A 27039-nucleotide genomic window follows, 5' to 3' on the forward strand; every position below is an offset into this window, starting at 1 on the left:
GAAACCTGAATAATTCATTTTTGTGAAAGCATTTATTAACAAATAAACACATTAAAGACAAGAATAAAATTACAAAGTATACAAACATTACAAAAAATACAAACTTGACCACAATCAGGTCACCGGTTGTGCAATCCCCATTTAGCAGACGGGGTAAATATCGGTGAAGCAATTGAAATCATGAGACCATAAGTCTCGAGTCTCGACTAGTTTCGCTTTCGCTTCGTCAGGAGACGGTCTAAAAACACAACATAAAACAAACATCAGATGTTTAAAAACAACACAATTTGTTATTCGTAACGGAGGTCTTTTGTATAGAAAGACACTATCCGCTACGTACTGTAATATCCAAGGGGATTTTATGTCCAAACATGTCTCCTACCTAGAGGCACAAAGTCTCTTGTTCCCAGAGAGCGGGTCCCAGTTGAACGATAATGCGTATGAACTATGACCAAGTCTAATAGAACAGACCTGGGTAATACAACAATAAATGGTAAGTTGACTGTGTATATATAAAGAATATAGAATATATAGAGAGATATCAAAGTGAAGGAGCTTCTGCGGATGCAGAATGCATGCAGTGATGTGAACCAAAAAACGTGCAAAAATAAAAGTGAGAAAGGGAAAAAGGAAAAAGACACAAGTGAGGAAAGAGGAACTGATAAACAGTTGACGTGTATTGAAGACTGTGACCTAAACAGAGAGTTAGGCCCAGATACAATCCATAAAATTACTTATAAAAGGTATGTTGAAACAAATAGTGCATATATAAGGTGTGCTATGAAGAGCATACTAAATGCCACCCAAACTCCAAGTGGGTGGAATGTGAGGAAACAACAAAAAAACTAAAGGAAAGAAAAAGGAAAATGGGGGGGGGGGAGGGGGGGACAAGGAAAAAAGAGGAAGGGAGGGTGGAGGGAGAAGGGAAGGAAAGCCAGGGGAAGGTAAGGAGGAATATTAAAATAGGGATTGGGCCCAGGGAGGAGGGGAAGGGGGAAAGAAAAGGGGGGGGGGAAAGGATGTAGGGAGGAAGTAGAAGAAAGGGGGGGGGAATAAAAGGAAAGAACAGGTGAAAAAGCAAAGTTAAAGAAAACTGTGAATGAAGGGGAGGAAGGGGAAAAAAGAAATTAACATCCTGTTAAGGTCCGTGCTAGAGGGTTTAGGTTAAAAAGTGTCAAAATAAATATGGAGAAAAAATCAGGCAAGTTCCAAATGACTGAGAATTCACCCAGTGTATAGTGAAAGCTGCAAGGGTGCAAAAGAAAGAACCTAAAATCCAGTTCCCGTGAAAAGGTAGTGGAGAATCTAGCAAAAACTCCATACCTGTATGCCCAATAGGGCCTTTAAAGGTTAAGGGGGTGATATTGGGTCCCAGGACATAGGGGTCCTGTAAACCAAGAAATGCTCACAGTAATGGCCAGGTAAGGAGGCCAATGCAGGGGGCTGGTAATATATCAGTTGCCAGTCAGCGGGGATACCCTTCAAGTGAGCCTAAAAAGAGTGATGGCAAACAAACATCAAATCGTTAGAGTCTGTATTGGATGATCCAGTGTTAGATGGGGGTGTAATATCCCCTCTATGGAAGTAGCCTTGTACTTACTTTTTAGTAGTAGGAGTGTGTGTATGTCCTGGGACCTGGCTCCGGTGCACTGACTCCAGCTCAGGACTGCGATTAAGTACTTCCCCATGTGCGTCTCAGACGCGTCCTGAACACAGGAACGCGCTGACGTGTGTGGGGGCGGGTTTGCAGAGAGACTAGCTATCTTTCTGGGCGGCGAAGGATCTAGATCATGTGCTCCGGTCATCCAATAGCCTCAGTAATAGAGCTAAAGGGAGGGCCGATCGCAACACGTCTCCGCCCGCTCCGTGTCTCGCTGTGCTAGCACAGCGTGCAGGGAGGGAGGGCGGGGGTTACCGGGAGAGTTCGTGGGGGATAACAATAGCTTTGTCTACATGGGTGGATCTGCGTCTACAGGGCTGAGCCATCCCATTGTGCGTCCGAGTGACAGACGGCCAGGGGAGGGATCAGCCACAGCAAACACCGCCCATGCAGCACATCGCCCAATGGACGCAGCGAACGGGGAAAGAAGGAGGGAGGAAGGCAGAGAGTCTATATGCTGCAACCATGGTGACCGCCGGTGGGCGTCACCTTGAGGCATCAAAAATAATGCCTTTAATCGCCAATAGATTTGAAAGATAGATGTCATAGCATATTTGCAGTGCATTGCTGGAAATGTGTCCCGGAGTGTAGGAACCCAGGGAATGGGCGTTAAATACAAAGTCCAGGTGTGTTAGTGGCTACATGTAATGGGGAAAAACAAGAGGGAGAGAGCAACCAGGCGAGTAAGGACAAGAAATGAAAGAGGAAGGGGGGGTAAAAAAGCCAAGAAAAGAAGAAAGTGAAGAAGATATCATCAAAAAAAGGGGGGGTTCTGGATATCCCGGCTCTATGGGTCAAGAGTACATTTAAGGCATGGAGACATGATGGAAGGGATAATAAAAATAGCAAAAACATTGGTGATGATAATATGGTTTACAATTGGTTATACATTACATTTGAAGAATTTGTATAGCAATACAGCCAAAATTTATATTTAGATATATAAAGCAACCTATGTGACTGAAGGCTGTTTATTGCAAGTCATTTCAAACAGAGTAGTGTATTGACTCACAGATAGATCACTTAGGGTGACAAAAAAGGATGACAAAAAAGGAAGGACGAGTACAGCGGGATGGACAGCGTGTCGGGAAGCAAAATATTTTGTATCTTCCCGATCCAGATAGGGGGATTCAATAAAATGAATCTCACGCTGCCATCTCGAGAACCGTCTATGTCAAAGCAGGTCGGGTAAATGGATGGGTTATAATTGGCTCCCTGTCCCAGTTAAGGGGGGGGGGGGAGGGGGGTCTTAATCACAAAAATGGTTTAAAGGAGTTCATTTCGTTCAGACCGGGGAACATCGTAGCCCCCAGTCGTTCTATCCAGAGGCATTCACGCTGGAGTAGTGTTTTATCTCTATTCCCTCCTCGTGCATCTACGGGTATCTCCTCTAAAACAAAAAACTTTATGACATTGGGGTTGAATTTATGATAGAGCCCTATATGTTGGCCAATAGTTGTTAGTTTGCCATTGGTTGAGTGGTATAGGTGATCCCCTATGCGTTGGCGCAATTCCCTTAGTTTTTCCTACATAGAATGCATGGCATTCACAAATCATAAGATAAATCACCCCAGTGGTGCCACAATCCACTGAAAAGTGTGGGGCAAACAATTCCCCATTAGGTAGAGTGTATTTGTGACCCGAGAGGATCCACGGGCAGCGAGAGCAAGATCCACATCTCAATGTGCCCCTGGGGCCTCCTGTTTTGACTTTTGGTGGCCTGTAGTGACTACTTGTCAGGCGGCTTTTAAGGGCATTAGCTCTACGAAAGACTAATTCAGGGGTAGCACGTACATGTTTGTGAAGGATAGGGTGATCACTCAATATGTGCCAATGTTTGCTCACAATTGACCGTAATTGGTCATGATGTGCGGAAAATTTTGTGATCACCTTCGCCGTATGGGGTCTATTAGCTCGAGGTGTTTGAAATAATAAAGAAGATCTCGTTCGGGTCTTAGCCCTATTGAATGCTCTTCTGAGGGTTGATCGGGTATATCCTCTCAAAAGAAGGCGTTCCCGTAATGCATTGGCCTGTGTGCAGAAATCTGCATCTATAGTGCAGTTTCTCCGCAGGCGTAAGTATTGTGCATAGGGTATACTTTGTATGAGGGAGTGTGGATGAGCACTGGAGGCATGTAGAAGGGTGTTCCCAGCCGTAGGTTTACGAAAGAGATCAGTGATAATCATACCGTCTACATTCTTGATGACTGTCGGATCCAAATAAGGGATCCGAGAGTCATCAGAAGTGTATGTAAAAAATAGGTTGTCGGTGTTTTGGTTGAGCAAGTCAATGAATTCCCGCAGTAATTGGTTAGTGCCTGTCCAAATCATAAACACGTCGTCTATGAAACGATACCAACATATAACGTGTTGGAGGTAAGTCTCGTATTCCTCACTAGAAAAGATCTTACGTTCCCAAGCGCCTAGAAATAAATTAGCGTACGAGGGTGCACAGGAGGTGCCCATAGCCACTCCCTGGCTTTGTAAAAAATGTTGGTTGTCAAACACAAAATAATTTCTAGTGAGGATAAAGGTGAGAAGTTCGATGATAAATTCGTTGCGAGGCCATAGTGTATGTTCCTCCTCCATCAGAAAGGATCTGGCCGTTCATACTCCCTGCTCGTGGGGGATGCTAGAGTATAGAGCCTCCACATCAATAGCCACGAGCAGGGAGTCCGGAGGGACCTGGATCCCCTCCAGATGGCATAGGAGGTCTGAGGTATCACGAATATATGATGGGAGGCTTTGCACGTGGGAAATTAAAAAATGATCCACAAATTTGCTGGCATGGTCTGTCAATGACCCAATTCCAGAAACGATTGGGCGACCAGGAGGTCGCACCAGGCGTTTGTGTGTTTTGGGCAATGTGTAAAAGGTGGGGGTTCGAGGGTATTTGGGGATCAGGAAGTTCAATGTCTCCTTATCTATGAGGCCATCCCAGAAGGCTCCAGTACAAATGTCAATGAATTCATTAACATATAACTGGATGTTGCCCGCTGGGATGGGTTCATACCAAGTGGTGTTGTCCAGTACATCATGACACATGGATAGATATTGATCATGTGTCATGATGACAATATTACCGCCTTTATCAGCCGGTTTGATGACTACATCACTGCGTTTTTGTAATGATGATAGAGCTTGTTGTTGACATGAGGTAAGGTTGGGGTGAAAGGATTGCCATCGACTCCGTTTCAGATCCTTGACGGTCTGCTGTAGGAATGACCAGATGGCCGGGCAGGTCATTAGATCAGGGAATTTATTGGAACTGGGCTTAAATTTTTTTAGGTGATTGGGGCCCGGAATAATTGTTTCAACCGGTGTAGCCCGAAGTGCACCAGTTCCCTCGACGCCGCCAGCCGGGGGCGTCGGAGGGTCCTCGGTGCCACCTTCATCATACAGTAGCATCAAGTCTCTTAATGCCCTAAATTCCCTCATTGTGAAGTCCTTAGTACGTTCAGTGAGTTCACGTTCTAATGCAAGATTCTGACGGTCTTTATCAAAAATAAATTTGAAAGTTAAATTACGAGAAAAAAGGTATAAATCTTTAATTGTTTCCGTTACATTTATGGAGTCGGTAGGACAAAAGCCTAACCCCAGTTGTAGCACCGATATCTCGTCACTAGATAAAACTATGGATGTCAGATTGATAATGTTTAAATTGGTTGGGATGGGTGTGGATTGGGAAGGGGCGTGTCCGGTATGGGAGTGGTCAGAGATCCCTTGCGGATATCTTCTTCACTTTCTTCTTTTCTTGGCTTTTTTACCCCCCCTTCCTCTTTCATTTCTTGTCCTTACTCGCCTGGTTGCTCTCTCCCTCTTGTTTTTCCCCCATTACATGTAGCCACTAACACACCTGGACTTTGTATTTAACGCCCATTCCCTGGGTTCCTACACTCCGGGACACATTTCCAGCAATGCACTGCAAATATGCTATGACATCTATCTTTCAAATCTATTGGCGATTAAAGGCATTATTTTTGATGCCTCAAGGTGACGCCCACCGGCGGTCACCATGGTTGCAGCATATAGACTCTCTGCCTTCCTCCCTCCTTCTTTCCCCGTTCACTGCGTCCATTGGGCGATGTGCTGCATGGGCGGTGTTTGCTGTGGCTGATCCCTCCCCTGGCCGTCTGTCACTCGGACGCACAATGGGATGGCTCAGCCCTGTAGACGCAGATCCACCCATGTAGACAAAGCTATTGTTATCCCCCACGAACTCTCCCGGTAACCCCCGCCCTCCCTCCCTGCACGCTGTGCTAGCACAGCGAGACACGGAGCGGGCGGAGACGTGTTGCGATCGGCCCTCCCTTTAGCTCTATTACTGAGGCTATTGGATGACCGGAGCACATGATCTAGATCCTTCGCCGCCCAGAAAGATAGCTAGTCTCTCTGCAAACCCGCCCCCACACACGTCAGCGCGTTCCTGTGTTCAGGACGCGTCTGATTGAGACGCACATGGGGAAGTACTTAATTGCAGTCCTGAGCTGGAGTCAGTGCACCGGAGCCAGGTCCCAGGACATACACACACTCCTACTACTAAAAAGTAAGTACAAGGCTACTTCCATAGAGGGGATATTACACCCCCATCTAACACTGGATCATCCAATACAGACTCTAACGATTTGATGTTTGTTTGCCATCACTCTTTTTAGGCTCACTTGAAGGGTATCCCCGCTGACTGGCAACTGATATATTACCAGCCCCCTGCATTGGCCTCCTTACCTGGCCATTACTGTGAGCATTTCTTGGTTTACAGGACCCCTATGTCCTGGGACCCAATATCACCCCCTTAACCTTTAAAGGCCCTATTGGGCATACAGGTATGGAGTGTTTGCTAGATTCTCCACTACCTTTTCACGGGAACTGGATTTTAGGTTCTTTCTTTTGCACCCTTGCAGCTTTCACTATACACTGGGTGAATTCTCAGTCATTTGGAACTTGCCTGATTTTTTCTCCATATTTATTTTGACACTTTTTAACCTAAACCCTCTAGCACGGACCTTGACAGGATGTTAATTTCTTTTTTCCCCTTCCTCCCCTTCATTCACAGTTTTCTTTAACTTTGCTTTTTCACCTGTTCTTTCCTTTTATTCCCCCCCCCCCTTTCTTCTACTTCCTCCCTACATCTTCCCCCCCCTCCCTCCCCCTTTCCCCCCTCCCCCCTTTTCCCCCCCTTTTCTTTCCCCCTCCCCCCCCCCTTTCCCCCCCCCCTCCTCCCTGGGCCCAATCCCTATTTTAATATTCCTCCTTACCTTCCCCTGGCTTTCCTTCCCTTCTCCCTCCACCCTCCCTTCCTCTTTTTTCCTTGTCCCCCCCCTCCCCCCCCCCCCATTTTCCTTTTTCTTTCCTTTCGTTTTTTTGTTGTTTCCTCACATTCCACCCACTTGGAGTTTGGGTGGCATTTAGTATGCTCTTCATAGCACACCTTATATATGCACTATTTGTTTCAACATACCTTTTATAAGTAATTTTTTGGATTGTATCTGGGCCTAACTCTCTGTTTAGGTCACAGTCTTCAATACACGTCAACTGTTTATCAGTTCCTCTTTCCTCACTTGTGTCTTTTTCCTTTTTCCCTTTCTCACTTTTATTTTTGCACGTTTTTTGGTTCACATCACTGCATGCATTCTGCATCCGCAGAAGCTCCTTCACTTTGATATCTCTCTATATATTCTATATTCTTTATATATACACAGTCAACTTACCATTTATTGTTGTATTACCCAGGTCTGTTCTATTAGACTTGGTCATAGTTCATACGCATTATCGTTCAACTGGGACCCGCTCTCTGGGAACAAGAGACTTTGTGCCTCTAGGTAGGAGACATGTTTGGACATAAAATCCCCTTGGATATTACAGTACGTAGCGGATAGTGTCTTTCTATACAAAAGACCTCCGTTACGAATAACAAATTGTGTTGTTGTTTTTAAACATCTGATGTTTGTTTTATGTTGTGTTTTTAGACCGTCTCCTGACGAAGCGAAAGCGAAACTAGTCGAGACTCGAGACTTATGGTCTCATGATTTCAATTGCTTCACCGATATTTACCCCGTCTGCTAAATGGGGATTGCACAACCGGTGACCTGATTGTGGTCAAGTTTGTATTTTTTGTAATGTTTGTATACTTTGTAATTTTATTCTTGTCTTTAATGTTTATTTGTTAATAAATGCTTTCACAAAAATGAATTATTCAGGTTTCTAAACCTAATTACTAAGTACCGGTATAGTCCTCCCTGCCCATATTGCTTCATTGGAGTCTCAGGGTTAGTTGGGGAATCCTTGAGACCCCTCTATCTTTCTATTTTCCTATTTAACCATGTATTTACAAGCTGTAGAACTATTTTAAAATAAGCCCTCATTTACCTCTGTAGCTTAAGGCATTGTGTGAAAATGTATTTTCAAAGTTCACAACAGAGCATACAACTGTACATCTGGACTGCCTGTCGGCCTTCTAAAGTACACAGATAGGAAATGTTTCTTGATACTCTAGCAGAGTTTTGCATAACACACAGGGTTTAGGAGTGCATAACACACAGGATTCGGGGCTCGGGAGTGCATGAGCTACATGAAAAAGGTGCAATATCACTTGTAAATACAGAAGCCATCATAGGAAGTGGATATTGCAGAAAACGTTCTATACCGTATTCTGTATTTACAATGTACAAGTGACACTGTGAATCACAGGGCTAGTGTCGGGTGGCAGTACAGCTGCTTTATGGGAAAAAAAGCCCTTGATATAAATGTCTTATAGCTCCACTGGTGATTGGGCCCTGTGGTGCCATTTTTGTCCTCAGATTTGTTCCACTGAAGCCTCTTTGATTGACATAAGCATGTTTCTTTTCCTGTTACTGGGACTATATTGATCCAAAAAATTAGCTTTAGAGTTTTTTTTTTTTTTTTGTGGATGTGGACTTTACTTAATTCATAATGCTTATCAATAGCAAAGGACTATGGTGTTATAAAAAGCCAATCCTGCTAATCCCCCAAACATTACAATACACATTTAAGTAAAGGTTTACAATATGTAAGTCTCAGAGGTTTTTCCTCACTTTTTTTGCACCTCACTATATTACATAAATACGGTATATTGCTGCTCTTGCTGTGCAATAATTGGAAATCATTTGATTTCAGTTTACAACTGAAATTTCATTTTGAATCTTAAATAGTTGACCAGTGTACTTTTTTTCTTGTGTACATTTTTTTCAGATTTTAAATGCAGACTGAACAATCGTATGGTTTTTTTTTTTTTTTTTGGTGCGTGTAAAAGAAAAGTTAATGTGCTTTACAGGATTGGAAGAAAAGAACAAAAAGAACCTAATTAGCTTTACTAGATTGTCAATGTAGCTGCTGGGAGAAGAGCATACATGCTGTGGTTCTAAATCTATAAGTGACACAACGTTTCCATGAGAACCATTTGTGCTTCTATATTCTAATTAAAGTGTGCTTCTATATTCTAATTAAAGTGAACTTGAGTGGCTCACATCCCCCTTCTTGCTTGATACTTCCAGGATTTTATTTGATGTCCTTTGATCACAGGATCAACAGGGTCATTGCCCTTGAATGACATATTGTTGGGATCACAAAGTATTTTCTGGAGACTTCCCAGGAAAGATTGAAAAAAAAAAAAACAGACGACGTGAAATAGTTTGTCTGTTTTTGGCAAAATTTTTGAAACGTCGAAGTTGTTCATAGTCTTTTTCATGCAAAATTAAAATTGATCAATTTCAATGAAAATGCAATTTAACTGAGTGAAATGCATTTTTTTTTCTTTTACACAGATGCAGACAGACAGGATGCAATCAATCTTTTTCTGGGTGTTTTCCTGCCAAGTGAAGGAAAACCTCATCTCTGGGAGCTGCCCACTGACTTTTACTTGCACCATAAAAATACAATGAAGCTGCCTCAGACAAAGAGAAGGTAATAATTTATTTCTGTCAATTGACCAACTGATGCGTGTTGTAGTATACAGGGTACTTTTAGCTTTCTAATATGTTTAAGCCAATATACATAGTCACTGACAACTAACTGCATATGATATTAAAATGTCACTAAAGGAAAAATGTTTTTTCATTTAAAATAACAAACATGTGATACTTGCCTCCACTGTGCAGTTCGTTTTGCACAGAGTGGCCCCGATTCACATCATCTGGGTCCCTCAGAGGCTGTCTCTGGTCCTCCCCGCAATTACTAACCACAGTCATGCGAGAGCTCGCATGGTGGTCACTAATTGCGGGCGCGCTCCTTTGATACAGCGAGCGGCCATAGCAGATCGCTGTATCACTCGGCCCCGCCCCTCGGCGCGTCACTGGATGTGATTGACAGCAGCGCCAGCCAATGGCTGTGCTGCTCTCAATTCATCCGCTCTGGCCAATCAGCGGCTAGGCTAAGTGGCGAAGAGGATATCGGGACCACGTGGGACTTTCGAGGGGTCAGGTTAGTATATCGGGGGGGGGGGGGCAGCATTCAATGTTTTTTCACCTCAATGCATAGATTGTATTTAGGTGGAAAAAAAAATTCTTTACAACTCCTTTAAAGTGGTACTTAACTGCATCTGAGCACCTCAAGCCAAAAATGCTATTTAATTCATTTTTTTTTTTTCAATCACTTTAAAAAACACCGGCTAGCATTTCCAGCCAAAGCTACCTTGAGTAAAAATTGATTCATGTAGCATTTACTTCAGGAATTTATCTAAACTTGGCTCAGGCGTGTAGGCTGGAGGGTGTGCTTGGTGAAGATAGCCCTTACCCCCCTCCTTCCAGATAAATGAAAAATCTCCTGAAGACTCTTGGGATTATGACATCATTTTGGCCTAGGCCTGAAACCAGGAAGCAACCGAAGAACTAAAAAAAGTTTAAAATAAATATGAAATACCTCCCTATCTTTTTAATAAAGCTAGCCGCATAAGGATAAACACAAATAGTTGTTATCCACCCTTTTTTTTTTAAATGCCTTATAATTGCAATAAACATAGCCTTTTCACTGTCAGGTCCATACGGCGTAAAAACCTACAGAACTGCTTTCAGGTGGATGGGTCAGTATGCCGTAGGGACATGGCATAATATAAAGGTCATAGCCTTGAATTTCTAGTAAAACGAATCAACAGTCCCGCTGAACAGACCAATTAACCGATTGCTTCTGTGTTCATTTATCACTGAAATGTAGTAAGCTGTGTTTACTATTCTTCTGTGTGAATGAATAGGAAGCCTCTGCACAGAGGCGTCATGTTCATCTTTAGGTGAAGATGCAAATAAAGGGAACGAGGACTCAGTCCTTGTGTGTCAATGGACACATCAGTGGTCTAGACCCCTGATGTTTCACAAAGTCCTCTCCCACCAAAAAAACATTATTGCAAATAAAATTGTAAAAATAATAAAACATAGTAAGGCCTTGTTTAGATTTGGCATACTAGAGCATATGCCAACACGAGATGTGTTTACCAGCATTGGGGTTCTGTGTATCTCTTGTGCAGGCAGGTCCCATTCCAATCAATTGGGACGTGAATGGTGCACGGACACATCTGCTGCCCTCATTTTGACATCCTTGTGGGTACATATCCCTGAACTGTTTTCGGGGGTGTGCACACACACTTGTACGAATGTCAGAATAGGAAGCCGCTGTGTCCATGCAGCCACTGTGCTCCAATTGACATGGAACTGCCTGCACAGAAATGCACAAGGCCTTCACATGTGCATAAACTTAATTACGCCCTATTTGAATGACCCTTAGTAGAACTTTTTCAGGAATTTTGTTATGTTGTGCTTATGTGTGGTAAAATGTATTGGTATTTTTAGTGAAACACTATAGTTATTTAATAAACCTTTGCAGGGCCTAAAAAATCGGTAGCATTTATTTTTTGTTCTTTTAAAAAACATGGTTTGGGTTGGTCATTTACCAACTCTAAAGGTTTAAGGAAAAAATTTACGCTCCAGATTTTTAGACGAAGTTGCTTATTTTCAGTTTTGCATGCCTTTCACCATTTCACAAAAAGGCAAGATTTAATAATTACAATAATTTATTACCTCAATACAGTTTTATGTTTTATATTCTGCCTGGGACTGAAACTGGTGGTTGAGCCAGCTGACCATAGAGATGACTGGGGAATAGCAGTTCCTCCCTTGTCTCCCTTGTCTCCCTTGTCTCTATGCTCTATGAAACCGGAAGCAAGGGGGATTTCTTTACTTCCTGTTTCAGTTTGGTGTTTAAATGTCACTACTGGCTTGTACAGCATCTGATCAAACCGATCTTGGTTTGGTCAAATGCTTTTGAGGGCAGAGGAGAGATCTGGGATCTAGTTTAACCACTTAAGCTCCGGAAGATTCACCCCCCTTCATGACCAGGCCATTTTTTGCAACATGGCACTGTTACTTTAACTGACATTTGCACGGCAGTACCATGCTGTACCCAAATAAAATGTATATACATTTTTTTACCTACAAATAGGGCTTTCCATTGGCAGTATTTGATTACCTCTGAGGTTTTTATTTTTTGCGCTATAAACAAAAAAACTGACAATTTTAAAAAAGTTTTTTACTTTCTGCTATAAAACATATCTAATAAAATGTTAAATTTTCTTCATTAATTTAGAGCAAAATGTATTCTGCTAGATATTTTTGTTTAAAAGATTTCCAATAAGCGTATATTTGGTTTGTGCAAAAGTTAGTGTCTACAAACTATGGGATATAGTTATGGTTTTTTTTTTTTATATACTTGTAATGGCGGCGATCAGCCACCTATGGCGGGACTGCAATATTGCGGTGGACAAATTGGACACCTAACTGACACTTTTGACACCACTTTGGGAACCAGTGAAACCAATACATTGATCAGTGCTAAAAATAGCCACGGTTCCGGTACTAATGACACTGGCAGGGAAGGGGTAACATCTACGGCGATCAAGGGGTTAAATGTGTGGCCAACATGTGTATGTGTTGTTTTTTTATTTTTTTTTAAATAATGTGCCTTTTTTTTCTCTTCCTGCTTTAAAGGAAGAAAAAAAGCACATTGCTCTTCTTAGAAGAGAGCCCTGTGTTTGTTTACCTACGCAGGGCTCTGTTTGGTAATGTCCAGAACTGATCGTTGGGTGCTAGAGACCAATCAGTGGCCTTTGGTTGGTGCTGCAGCCAATCCGTAGCACAGCCAGGGTGACGGGGTTGTGCTCTCTACCCTGGTGCGTGGATCATGTACTAGGTACATGTTTCGATGCAGAGCCGTCCACCATGCTGCAGTATATGTCACAAAATGGTTAATGTTAAAGAGCAACTGAATTCTAGATGCTTTAAAAAAAGATGGATGAATTGGTTACCAGTTTTGCATGAGGTCTTCCTACAGTTAATAATTTCCTATTGCTGACTTGTCTTGTTCTTCGGAGGCAGCCATCTTGGCATTTCAAAGACTTTGGTTTTTCAAGTGGGAGCCTACAGTAATGAGAACCCTGATCAGCACAGTAGTGTGTCACCAAGCCTCCAGAGATCAGGAGTGCCTTCAAACTCACACTGCAGATATACAGCTATGAGGCTACAGATTAGGTACGCCTAGGCACCTTGAAAAAACAAGAAGTGATGTGCTTTGTTTTTAAAGGGAATTTAAAGCAAAAATTATCTTGGGGGTACTGCTGAGACACAAACTGATTTAAGATGTCGTCTATAACACAGCAACTCACTTTCTGAGTTCAGTTCAACTTTAATTCACAGTAGTCTATTCAGTGTTGTCATATTTTGACTATATTCCACTTTATGCTGTATTGCTCCATAACTCCACATTTCTTTTCTGGAACCCTTCTCTGCCATGTTTTCCAAGTCATTCTGGCTTTAGAGTACCCCAGAAGTCAATTGATTTTTCTTTATCGTACATCACGGGACACAGAGCAGCATATTCATTACTATGTGGGTTATATGGAGTACCTTCAGGTGATGGACACTGGCAATCTCAAACAGGAAATGCCCCTCCCTATACAACCCCCTCCCATAGGAGGAGTACCTCAGTTTTTACGCCAGTGTCTTAGGTGTTGGTCATGGTTTAGCTTGCCTCCGCATCCTTGGGATTAGGTGAGCTAACCGGTTCTGTCCAAAGGCCTCAGCGCTAAAGTGGTCAGTAACCGGACCCCAAACCCTTGGGGTATAGCCCATAATGCTTCTCTTTTTAGAGAGCTGGACCCTGGGCCCAGAACTTAGAAACCTTTGGGGGCCTAATGTTTCTGTTGCCAGAGTGCTATATGGGCCCAGGACAGTGGATCCTTCATAGGAACCCAGGGCCTGAAGGTCTAGACAGCCCCACGGAGATGGGGGAAGATTGGGCCTCTTGCTTGGCAAAGTCCTGCGGCATGGAGCAGGTAAGTGAGGGGAAACTTGCGGAACTTGGTTCTTAGCAGGTTTTTCTGGGGGGTCACAGGGGACATGCCTAAAGTTATGCGCTGCATCTGGCAAAGTAAGTCACATATCTTAATGATAGGATGGCTTTATGTGTTATTTCCCCATAAGAGGTGACCTCCCTAGTAGTATTGAAGCATTGAGTGGCTGTGTATGTGTGTTAAAGAGAGCTGTGCTTACCTGCAAGCCTCCAGGCGATGCTGCATGGGTTTCTTCCTCCTAGCCTGGATGACAGGCAAACGCTGGCCTCCTCGTGGGCTCCCTTCCCCCCACCCCCCCCCGTCGGCGGGCGCGCGCGCGCCCCCGTTTTATGAGCGCAATTTCGCGCCGTTAGCTGAGGGGGGAAGGGCGGGTCAGTTGGTTTAAGGAAGGGGCGGCCCTTCCTTTCGTTCCATCAGCTCAGTTTATGCTGGAACTGAGGAGGAAGAGACCAGAGCGGCAGCACGGGGCGCCGAGGACACACAGTGGCCAAAAAAGATATTACAGTCTTCATAAGACTGTCTAGCCTAGAAATAGGCTGTTCTTTTCTATCTCAGCAGTTTTTTGGCAATACTACTAAGGGGGACAGAATGTTTTTTCTTTCTTGGGTTTAAAAAAAAAAAAAGAAAAAAGAAAAAGAGAAAATCCATCAAAGGGAGAGAAGGCATTTTTCCCCCAAACGGGTTTTTGGACAATAATTGTTATAGTTCCAAACACCGACAAGTTAGCGGGCGTACCTCGGTATTGTACCATGGCATCCGGGTCAGAGGGTACAAGAGGTGGGGATTCCCCCAGAGAGTCTGAGGTCTCCGAAAAAATTATGCCGCTGCTTTCCTGAGAGGGAGCCTTGGGGCCATCGGGATCTGGGGCTGGAGCTGGCTCAGGTCAGTCCAACCCTAGGATGGTCACGGACGAGGTATTGTCCACCTCATTAAAGGAGATGGAAAAAAGAATGGAAAAGATGATAACCATGGCTCTGCGGGGCAAGAAACGGAATAGATCTCCGTCGCCCGAGCATGGACCCTCTGAGGAGGAGGTCCTTTCCGCAGGAGAATTGGAAAACCTCTTGGACAAGGACCAAGCAGGTTCGGGGATCGAGGATTCGGATACAGAGGAGTCTGGGACAGTCTCCCAAAAGGAGAGCTGTTGGGTTCAAGCCTTAACGGACTTGGTCCATAGTGCTTTCAACTTGCCAACACCAGATCTCCAGGTATCGACTGTTTCAGCTTTGGGCTCACTAAGGGCGCCTCAAAACAACGCAGTTTTTCCGATCCATCCTCTGCTAGAGGAAGTTTTGTTCCAAGATTGGATCAAACCAGACAGAGTCTTTTTACCACCTAAAAAATTCTCTGCCTTATATCCGATGGAAGATAAATTTTCCAAGAGATGGGCAACCCCTTCGGTGGACGCAGCCATCTCATGTGTTAACAAGTCTTTAACATGCCCTGTAGAAAACATACAGGTGTTCAAGAATCCGGTTGATAAACGCTTGGAAGCACTACTTAAAAACTCCTTCACTACTGCAGGGGCAGTAGTGCAGCTAGCTGTGGCTGCGATTGGGGTTGCACAAGCATTATCGGATCAAGCTAAGCAGATGCTTAAACTTATTCCTGCCCAACAGGCAGAAGAATTTTCGGATGTCCCTAGGGCCATACGCTTTACGGTAGATGCGATTAAGGATTCTATCCAGCAAGCGTCACGTTTATCGTTATCCCTTATCCATATGAGAAGACTCTTATGGTTAAAGAGCTGGGAGGCAGAGCCCCCATGCAAGAAGCTCCTGGTAGGGTTTCCCTTCCATGGAGGACGACTCTTCGGAGAAGACCTGGATAAATACATTCAGACTATTTCAAGCGGCAAAAGTACTCTTTTGCCAACCAAGAAGACGTTTCAGGGGCCTGCGTTTAAACGACAGCACTCCCCTGGGCAGGGGCCCTCTAATGCCAAACAGTATCGACGGCCTCCTGCAAGATCAAACCTTAACTTCAATAGCAGATCGCAGGGCCAGGCTGCTAGAGGCAAGAGGCAGTGGTTTTTTTGCAAACCAGCAAAGCCAGCCCCCAAGCCGACCTTATGAAGGGGCGCCCCCACCCACGAAGGTGGGGGGAAGGCTGCGTCTCTTTTCAGAGATTTGGGAAGCCAGCATTCCCGACAAGTGGGTACGGTCTTCCGTGGCCACGGGCTACAAATTAGACTTCCTAAGGTTTCCGCCTCCTCATTTCCAGGAGTCAAGGATTCCAAACTATCCGGAGAAGGGAGCCGCATTAATGACGGCATTAAATCACCTACTCTCCCAGGAAGTAATAATAGACGTACCAGTCCTAGAACAAGGGCTGGGTTTCTACTCCAACCTATTCATCGTCCCAAAGTCCAATGGAGATGTCAGGCCAATTTTGGGCCTAAAGATGGTAAATGCATACCTAAAGGTCCGCTCATTTCGGATGGAATGCGTGCGGTCAGCAGCTGCCACACTCCAAAAGGACGACTTCATGGCTTCCATAGACATAAAGGATGCCTACCTTCATGTCCCAATTTATCAGCCACATCAAAGATATCTACGCTTTATGGTGGCTTCGCGTCATTTCCAGTTCATGGCGCTTCCCTTCGGGTTGGCTACGGCCCCCCGGGTGTTCACGAAGGTCCTAGCCAAGCTAAGGATCCAAGGGGTCACGATCCTAGCGTACCTGGACGACCTCCTAGTCATAGATCACTCGTCTCCTGGCTTGGAACGAGCAGTGGCCCTCACGGTCCAATACCTCGAGAGGTTCGGCTGGGTCCTAAATCGAGACAAGTCAGCATTCCAGCCCACAAGGCACTTGGAATATCTCGGCATGAGGTTAGACACAGAACAACAAAGAGTGTTTCTACCTCTGATGAAGGTCAAAGCCATCAAGGAATTAATCCTACTGGTTCTAAGCAAAAGCGTACCAACTATTCGCCTATGTATGCGGTTACTAGGCAAGATGGTGGCCACATTCGAGGCGGTACCGTACGCCCAGAGCCACACTCGCATCCTGCAGGCAGCCATCCTGTCAGCATGGAGCAGGAGGCCACAGGCCTTGGATATCCCTTTGCCGCTCTCATCAAGAGTCCGACAAAGTCTGTGTTGGTGGTTAGACCCTTAGAATCTAGTGAAGGGGAAGTCTTTCAGCCCAGTGGCTTGGAAGATAGTAACCACAGACGCCAGCCTGACGGGCTGGGGAGCAATTTTGAATGGTTGCACTCGCCAAGGTACTTGGGCAAAGCCAGAGAAGCAGTTGCCCATCAACATCTTGGAGCTCAGAGCTGCTCGACTAGCCCTCAGGGCTTGGACGTCCAAATTGCAGGGGTTCCCGGTGAGAATTCAATCAGACAATGCCACGGCCGTGGCATACATAAATCACCAAGGGGGAACCAAGAGTCAAGCCGCTCAGAGAGAGGTGAGCTTGATTCTCCTATGGGCAGAGGCTCATGTGCCCTGCATATCGGCAATATTCATTCCAGGAGTGGACAATCTTCAGGCGGACTTCTTAAGTCGCCAGACTCTGTTGCCGGGGGAATGGTCTCTACATCCACAGATCTTTCAAGCACTCTGCCAAAGATGGGGAGTGCCGGACGTGGATGTCATGGCATTGAGACTCAACAAGAAGCTAGACAGGTTCATATCCCGCTCAAGGGATCCGATGGCCTGCGGAACCGATGCGCTGGTTTGCCCTTGGCATCAGTTCAAACTTCTTTATGCTTTTCCCCCCGATCCAGTTACTACCTCGCCTGCTGCGCAGGATCAGGGTGGAGCACATACCAGTCATCCTGGTAGCTCCAGCATGGCCCAGAAGGGCATGGTATTCACTAATCCTAAAGATGGTAGTGGGAGACCCTTGGACTCTTCCTCTACGGCCAGACCTGCTATCGCAAGGTCCGATCCTCCACCCTGCCTTACGGCGTCTAAATTTGACGGCCTGGAAGCTGAATCCCTGATTCTCAGGGGTAGAGGTCTGTCTCAGAAAGTAATCTCTACCCTAATCAGAGCCAGGAAACCGGTCTCTAGGGTGATTTATTACAGGGTCTGAAAGGCCTATGTAGGCTGGTGTGAGTCCAAGCGATGGCTTTCTCGCAAATTTACTATCGATAGAGTATTAAGTTTTCTCCAGCTAGGAGTGGATAAAGGACTGGCATTAAGCACAATCAAAGGACAGATTTCGGCTTTGTCAGTGTGGTTTCAGCGGCCGCTGGCCACCCACTCGCTAGTTAAGACCTTCATTCAGGGGGTCTTGCGTATTAATCCTCCAGTTAAATCCCCGCTTTGTTCGTGGGATTTAAATCTTGTTCTGTCAAGTTTACAGAAACAACCTTTTGAGCCGTTGGCTGAAATTCCTTTGGTTTTACTGACAAGGAAGTTAGTATTTTTGGTCGCCATGGTTTCCGCCAGAAGAGTGTCGGAACTGGCCGCCTTATCCTGTAAGGAACCATATCTCATTTTTCATAAGGACAAGGTCGTTCTCCGCCCTCATCCTTCCTTCCTACCAAAGGTTATATCCAGTTTTCATCTAAACCAGGATTTGGTATTACCATCCTTCTTTCCTAAACCTACTTCCAGAAAGGAAGGGTTGCTGCATACCTTGGATATTGTCAGGGCCATGAAGGCCTATCTTAAAGCTACAGAGAAGATCCGGAAAACAGATGTGTTGTTTATTTTACCGGATGGGCCCAAGAAGGGGCAGGCAGCTGCAAAGTCCACCATCTCTAGATGGATTAAGCAGTTAATCACTCAGGCTTACGGCTTGAAAGGGTTGCCTCCTCCGTTATCATTAAAGGCTCATTCTACTAGGGCCATGGGCGCCTCCTGGGCAGCACACCACCGGATCCCTATGGCTCAAGTTTGCAAGGCGGCAACCTGGTCTTCTGTCCACACGTTTACAAAATTCTACCAGTTGGACGTAAGAAGGAATACTGATACAGCCTTTGGGCAGGCAGTACTGCAGGCTGCAGTTTGAGACCCTCGGATTCCGGGGGCTCCCTTTTGAGTTAAATTTAATATTTAAAATTATTTTTCTCAACTAAGTTGGATTTATTATGATTTGAGTATACCTCTAAATTAAATCCTTTTGTCTTGGAGATGTTCTCCCTCCCCTCATTGTAAGCATTGCTTTGGGACATCCCACATAGTAATGAATATGCTGCTCTGTGTCCCGTGATGTACGATAAAGAAAAAGGGATTTTTAATACAGCTTACCTGTAAAATCCTTTTCTTGGAGTACATCACGGGACACAGAGCTCCCACCCCTCTTTTGGGGACCATTTTGGGAGGCATACTGCTTGCTACAAAACTGAGGTACTCCTCCTATGGGAGGGGGTTATATAGGGAGGGGCATTTCCTGTTTGAGATTGCCAGTGTCCATCACCTGAAGGTACTCCATATAACCCACATAGTAATGAATATGCTGCTCTGTGTCCCGTGATGTACTCCAAGAAAAGGATTTTACAGGTAAGCTGTATTAAAAATCCCTTTTTTTTTAAAATAAGGTTTACTGCTAAGCTGCTGTTCCCATGTAATTCTTCAGTGCCATAATCTATTCAGTGAGTTTAAATAATTTAGTGATCCCTGATATGATGGGAGCAATGTAAACAATATTTATCATTTATTGAAAAGACAAATACATTTGATAATCTCTGCTAGTCTCGGAAAATTATTTTATTTATACATGCATATATCTAACAATACTGTTACCAGTTTGTGTAATTCAACTCCGTTGTTTCTGATCCGTGTAACAATAGAAATTCTAGTAGATGAAAATGATTTATTACTAGACACACACACAATAGACTTTTCACAGATTGGGATTTTCTCTGGAGAGTACGTATTAAAACCAAGGTCTTCTCAACCTACTCAACAGTCAGCAATTAAGTATTCAGTCAAGTCGACCCGTTTCATATCATTGGAGTCATTATACATTGCATCTGACAGTTTAAGCTACGCATACTGTAATAAAGTGTGTCCCTGTGGAGCTGTTACAAATGATAATATCTAATATATTACATTAATATACGGTTTGTTCCTGAAACGACAATGCACTGATGTTTTAAAAATCAAAAATTGGTTTCCTGAAATTCTGCACTGGAACTTAACAAAATCAGAGGAAATTTGTAGAGGGCAGGTATCTTGTGTGCTAGTTGTTTAAAAACATCCCCATTAGGAAGGACTAGAAAATATAGACAGTGTAATAGTTGTCCCCCGAGGTTTCAGTCAATACTTTCAACGTTCAGAGGGCATGAAGACTCGAGTACCTGGAGTACTTTGAAAGAACAGCACAGTAAACCAGCTCAACGCAATTCTTTTTTTTTAATGTCATATTTTCTACAGATATATCAACATAATTGTTAAAAATACCAAAGCGTTTACCCCCCCCCCCCCAACTGCAGGGATTTGAGGGTCTTGGACATAAAGGAACAGAAAAGGGGGAGGCGGTTTTAGAGAAGGCAGAGGTTGGGGAAAGTTAGAGGGTGGGAGGAGCGATGGATGTTCCGCTTCCATTCTCACTTCCTAAGTGTGGCAATGTGCAAGGAGTCAAGAATACAACCTATAGGTCATGGAACCAAAGGAGAAAAAGGGGTTGCCTGTCATGACATCGGAATACTGAGGGTGCAAGTGTATGCTGTCCATGGCATCTAGATGTCACAAAACATATCCTCTTTATTGTGGAGTGACGCTGTCAGACTTTCCTTAGTTATAATTTCAGACTTTATAATTTTTATAACAATGCAGTAATATGTGAAAAGGGGCTACTGCTATAACATGTGTTTTCTGTCTTAGTTACACATTTTGGTGGACACCAGGGGTTCTTGAGCATTTACCACTGCCACTTGATGAAGGTAAGATTTTGAATTGCTCTAATAAATCTAGAGTACTGTAAGTAGAACAGAATCGCATTATTTTTTTGTTTCAAAAATAAAATTCTCTTTTTTTTTTGTTGTACACCTCGTCTTTTGACGCATACATTGTAGACCCAATATGAACTTCCCTTGCATGTGTGAGCTCTAACAGCTGGGGCCGGCACTACCATAAGGCGGCTTAAGCAGCTTCCCTAGGGTGCCAAGATGGGGGGGGCTGGAAATTTTGATTCCCCAGCCTCTTGTTGATTCAGATTTTAACACTGCTGACATGTGTTTTTTTACTGTGGTGTCTGGTAGTGTGTGCACTTCAGTAAAGCCGATTGTCGGTTGTGAATCTTTCTGTCGCTTCCAACACTGCCACGATGTGAAGCTGTCCCACCTGTGGGCCCAGTGCCGTCGTGGCCGGTTGTTGCTGGGAAGGGCGGTGGGAGCTCAGCAGACCTCCATTCCTTCAGCCTCCCTCCAGTACACAGACCAGGAAGTATGACGACAGTTCCTGGACTGGAGCGGTCATTCTCCGGGATCAGTGCTGGGGGATGCAGCTGATGGAACACAGTTTGTTAAATATATACAGGAAAAACGGTCTACCTGTCCAGGGTGTTTGATCTACATGTTGCTGTAGTTCACCTAACTCCTCCACTATTGAAAATGGCTTTTTTTTTTTTTTTTTGTAACTTGGTCAGCTGTGAATTTATTTATTTTACCAATGTAGCACCACCCCTGTAAGCGCTGTTGATTTTAACTGGTTTTCCCCTATGAAGCACAAAAGCTACCAGCCAGTTAACCACTTAAGCCCCAGAAGGATTTACCCCCTTAATTACCAGGCTATTTTTTTGCGATACAGCACTGTGTTTAATTGTGACGTTGTACCCAAACAAAATGTATGTCTTTTTTTTTTTTTTTTTTTTAACAAATAGAGCTTTCTTCTGGTGGTATTTGATCACCTCTGCTATTTTGTATTTATTTTTGGCGCTATAAACAAAAAAGAGCAACAATTTTGAAAAAAATATATATTTTACTTTTTGCTTTAACAAATATCCTAAAAATAAAGTATTTATCAGTTTAGGTCAATGTGTATTCTTCTAGATATTTTTGGATAAAAAAATCGCAATAAGCGTATATTGATTGGTTTGCCCAAAAGTTAGTGTCTTCAAAACAGGGGAAACAGTTTTTTTTTTTACTAGTAATGGCTGTGATCTGCAGATTTGACACTTTTTTTGGGACCAGTGACACTTATACAGTGATCAGTGCTATAAAATGCACTGATTACTGTATACATGGCACTGGCAAGGAAGGGGTTAACACTATGAGGCGATAAGGGGATTAAGTATGTCCTAGCGAGGTGTTTCTAACTGGGGGGGATTGACTGTTCCTAATCACTAGGAACATACTATCTGTATTCCCTTGATAGAACAAGGATCTGTTTAACACATCCCCGTTCTGCCTCTGTGGAGTGATCGTGAGTGGCTGACGGACATTGCGGCCGCTAAGCCACGCGCATCGGCTCTGGCGCAGCGGGTACTCGCTATAGCTATTGCACAAAGCACCAGTACGGCGATTCACGCAATAGAGCCGACCTGCTGCAATATAGCCGCGTAAGGTAGTTAAGCAACAGTCCATTCACTCCGGCTCCAAAGAACAGTCTAGGAGTTGTCTTTTTGTGATTTATTTTTATACTCCAACATGGTTAGAAATTTAGCTGTGGGAGGACAAACTTCTCCTTTTAAGCAACTGAAAATTGGACAGTCTGAGGCCTCAGAGCTGGGGACCATAAGACAAGTCTGTTTGGCATCTGGCTATCCTGCAACACTGCACAGCTACGGTTAGGTCCATATATATTTGGGCACAATTTTAGATTTTTTTCAGGCATTTACCAAAACATATTCAAGCTATAGTTTATTATATAATGCATATGGGCTGAAAGTGTCTCGCCTAATTCAAGGGTATATACATCCAAATCGGAGGAAGGGTTTAGGAATTAAACCCCCCCCCCCCCATTTCAAGGGACTAAAAGTAAGTGACAATTGAATCAAAAGGTATTTCATGGCCAGGAGTGGGCTACTTCTTTTTTGTTTCTTCATCAATTAAGCAATTAAAAGGTCTGGAGTTGATTCTAAGTGTGGTATTTGGAATCTATCGCTGTGAACCTACATGCGTTCAAAGGAGCTGTCCATGCAAGTTAAACAGATCACTGTAAGGCTTCAAAAAATGAAAAAACTCCATCAGAAAGATAGCAGCAACACTAGGAGTGGCCAAATCAACAGTTTAGTACATTCTGAGAAAATTGTGCCTGTGTCCAAATAGATATAGACCTAACTGTATACAGCATTTACTCAGTCTTAAATATACTGCGCAATACAGTAGGACACTCTTCTTCTCTAAGCTCACAGTCCAGGACAATGCTGAGGACAGGGCTGGGCCAGCATCTTGGACACTGAAAACAGTCTGTCAAAGTCCGGGCGTTGGTGATGTCACTTTCCTGGTACTCCCATAACCCTCCTGTCTTCTAAACGGAATGTAATTACTGCAATGTAATTGCACAAAGTAGTCCCCTGAAACCCCCTCTCTTCAGGTTTCCATCGGCTTCTCTTCTGTGTCTGCCACCATTGCAAGCCGCTTGCTATGGGGGCAGACATGCATGCTTGCTCCTGAGCCAGACACACACAGTGCCCTGCCATCCGCCCTCTGCTCACAGGATTTGATTGACAGCAGCAGGAGCCAATGGCTCCCACTGTTGCCTCTCTGTTCTGTGAATGCAGGAGAGAGCTTACTCATGTAAGTATTTAGGGGGTGATACTGCTACTGGTATTTTTTTTTTTTTTTTTACCTTTTTAAAGAAATGCATTAAAGTGGTTGTAAACCTCAGTCATGTAATCTGAACAAAGTACAAATTTCTATAGTGTTTACTTGCCTCTCTCCAAATAACTGAGTTTCTTTTCTTTCTTCTGTCTCATTCCTTTGCTATCTGCATGAGTCACTTGTGACAAGTTTTCCTGACATCAAGTGGTAAAAAGGTGATGGGGATCTGCAGCACACAGCCTGTGATTTACAGCCTCCGCTCTGTTCCTGTGTGAAGGGGAGGGGTGTTCTTTCCTTCCTATCATCCCTAAGGGGTCTTGTACAATGTGTAACTGCAGCTCCCCGCCTCCTGCTTTGTGAGTCTGTGAAAAATCCTTTTTCATGTCTGAGGTTTATGTAGGAGGATTTGTTTTACCTCTGTGTATCACTTGAGGCTGGCCACTTCACCGAGTATGGGTAAAGGTTTAAAACCACTTTAAGGTAACAAAAAATGTCTGGGCCTTAAAACCACTTTTACTGTACACATTTATTTCGGAATCGGTTTTATAGTATTTTTTGTTATTAACTGTGACTATGAAAAGCAATGTGTCTCTGAATAGAAGCACTAACAGCGCTAAGGTGACTAATTAAATCTGTAATTAACCTTCTGCTAAATTAGTCTCACTGAGTGAGGATGAATGCAATGTGTATGACCACAAAATGAAATAGGTTTAAAATATGAAATCATGTAAACCAAAAGGAATAAAATGCATAAAGTCCATTCACAGAAAAAACTGTATAAAGTCTCTTAAACCGATGTATTTCATAAAATCCTTGAAACTTCCAATTGTAAAATAATCTTCATACCGGGTCTCCCTTAGGAGTTCTACTCACCAGATGCCTATGGTGTGTTCAGCATTAAGAACTCCTTGCTCATACTGGGATTCCTTTCAATGGATTGCCTTAAAAGTCTCCTCAATCTTCCAAAAATATCTCCTTCCTCCTGTTGTCACCGTATCTCAGTAGGTTTGGTATAGGTCATAAATGAGGGAGTGTTTCATGTAAGGCAAGTGAAAAGACATATAGTGTAATACTGTTTTTTATTGAGAACCATGCCCCATAAAAATATATATATGCTTACAAATGTTGAAGATAAAATACAGCACATCAAACGTAGTGAACTGCAGCTCTCGTCCGCTCTAGGTGCACAGTCAGCTCAGCTCCAGCTGACAGGCTCCCAGTTCAGTGTGAACGCTGTGTGTAGTGGAAGAAGCACGTCGTGTAGCCACGCTCTGACGCGTTTCGTGATTGGCTCACGTCTTCAGAGGGCGACTATGTTGAATGATTTGTAAATCTAATTAGGCATGCAAAATATGTAAAACAGATGAAATTTCCTGTGACATTTTGGTATTGCTATCTCTGCAGTGACAAGCTTTTATTTTGACTTTTTTCTTGTGTTCCAGCGGGAGCAAAATAAACATATGTTTTGTAATAAACACAGTTGTGTTTGGATGGTTACATCATTAAATGGTATCAGAAAATGTGTGATAGTTCTTGTTTTTTTTGTTTTGTTTTTTACACGTTCTAAGCAAGAAATGAGAAATGGAAGCAAAATGAGATACCGATACATTATCTAATGGCATATTTTCTGGCAGTTGCTTTTATATTACAAAGCATTTATCAGCAGTTGTCTTAATGACCCCATGCTGGCAGCTGATATCAGCTGTCATAACCCAGCAGCTGTCATAACCCAGCAGCTGTCATAACCCAGCAGCTGTCATAACCCAGCAGCTGTCATAACCCAGCAGCAGTTCATTAACTGTAGCAAAGAACATTCAGCCTAACAAGTCACAGCAACTCCTTACTCCACCAATGTAATACAGAACTGGGTTGTAGGCTGTGCATAAATTGACTAGTCCATGATTTAGGTTCTACTGTAGGTCTACACCACAAGGTTTAGTTGAGATCTCTTAGGGTGATGGAAGGGAAGCCGAATACATTAGGAAGGTTTGTGTACCATTTGCATTGACTTGCCAGAATGTAATATAGCTCGCCCCAATAATTAAACCATTTCTTACTTTGAGGCGTCTTCTACTAAATGAATAAGTTTGCATATATGTAGTGTGTTTGTATAAAAAACACATTAAAATTACTGTATCTGTTTTATCCACATTACTGGCTTAACATACATTGTTCTGCATTGTTTCTGTGTGTGGAGGTGGCCCTCTTGGTAGAGGCAGGGCTCTAAATTATTATGTAAGACCTTCCGCAAAGAACATAGAGCAGCACAGTAATGGCATCACCAAATCTCACTCCAGATCTCCTGTGGCTAGTTGGGCAAGTCCAGCAACATCTACTGAGGATAGGCCTGTTTTAGTGGTTTGGGCCAGCTGAGCTATTTGAGCTCATTACTGAATCTACAAATTGGCCAGCCCCAACCACCCTAGAGATTTTGGAGCAAAGAATGTATTTCAATTGCTACAAGGTATCTTATTCCCCACAAATACATTGTGTATGCTTTTATTAATGGGTCATGTTGAAAACTAAAAGCCAGATGTGCCACAGGTCATTTTTAAGAAGGCTGTATTGAGCACAAATGTGGAAACATTGAAAGGAGCTGTTATAGCAGCATTCTCCTGCATGCATTGTGTTCCCAGTCTATGAATATGTCCTGAAGCATGTACCCAGCTTCCAATATCTCCAGTAGCATATTTGGTAATGTGTGGTATTTGACTATCTCTTGTACCATGTCTGTAATCTCTGACCACCTCCTGTTGCAGGTTTTTAGTCACCGAGAACTCTCTGTAGATTTATATTTACTGGATATTATGTGCGGTCATTTTTTCTGGGTTTGCACTTTAGCCCCCCTTTATCAAGTAACCTGACCGCAACTGTTTTAGAATTTCTGTGAGAATATTATTGCCGTCTGTGCCACTGTGAGAGATTTCTCCTTCTGTCCAAGTAATATTTGTCAGACTGAAGAGGAAAAGACGTTACATTTTCAATAAAACACACACATTGTAGGTCTAATCATCCGTTTTCACGTTGAGGGCCACAGAAACATTGAAGGTGAATAAATATAGCATTTGCGACACTTTTCTGGCATTGTGGCCATATTAGAAAGTCCTCTGCCAAATTCATATGAAAGCCTTGCAACTGATTTATTTTTACTTCTTTTTATAATTTTGTTTATTTTGGATGCAATCCATTAAATAATAAACGGTTCAGCACAAAATATTATGTTGTGGTTATTGTTGGCAGACTTAGTTGTAGTGGTACAAGTGGTCAACAATACAGGTTCATTCAGAATAATTAATATTGTATCCCTTCACAACAAAGATATATTTGTTTGACACAAAATTCAGACTGGTATTGTAAGAAACT

General features: G+C 43.4%; 1 protein-coding gene across 4 annotated transcripts in view; it reads left to right on the top strand.

Annotated features, from left to right (window-relative positions):
- The window catches only part of FIG4 (FIG4 phosphoinositide 5-phosphatase), a 432686-nt gene that overhangs the window by 247496 nt on the left and 158151 nt on the right, over window positions 1-27039 (top strand). For all 4 annotated transcript variants that reach the window (XM_040350224.1, XM_040350227.1, XM_040350225.1 and 1 more), the window contains 2 exons: window positions 9442-9580; window positions 20798-20856. In XM_040350224.1, coding sequence (XP_040206158.1) covers window positions 9442-9580; window positions 20798-20856 — 198 coding nt within the window. The remainder of the gene's footprint in view (window positions 1-9441; window positions 9581-20797; window positions 20857-27039) is intronic.

This window comes from Rana temporaria, chromosome 4 (genome assembly GCF_905171775.1).
Source record: "Rana temporaria chromosome 4, aRanTem1.1, whole genome shotgun sequence".
In the NCBI taxonomy this organism is placed as follows: Eukaryota; Metazoa; Chordata; class Amphibia; order Anura; family Ranidae; genus Rana; species Rana temporaria.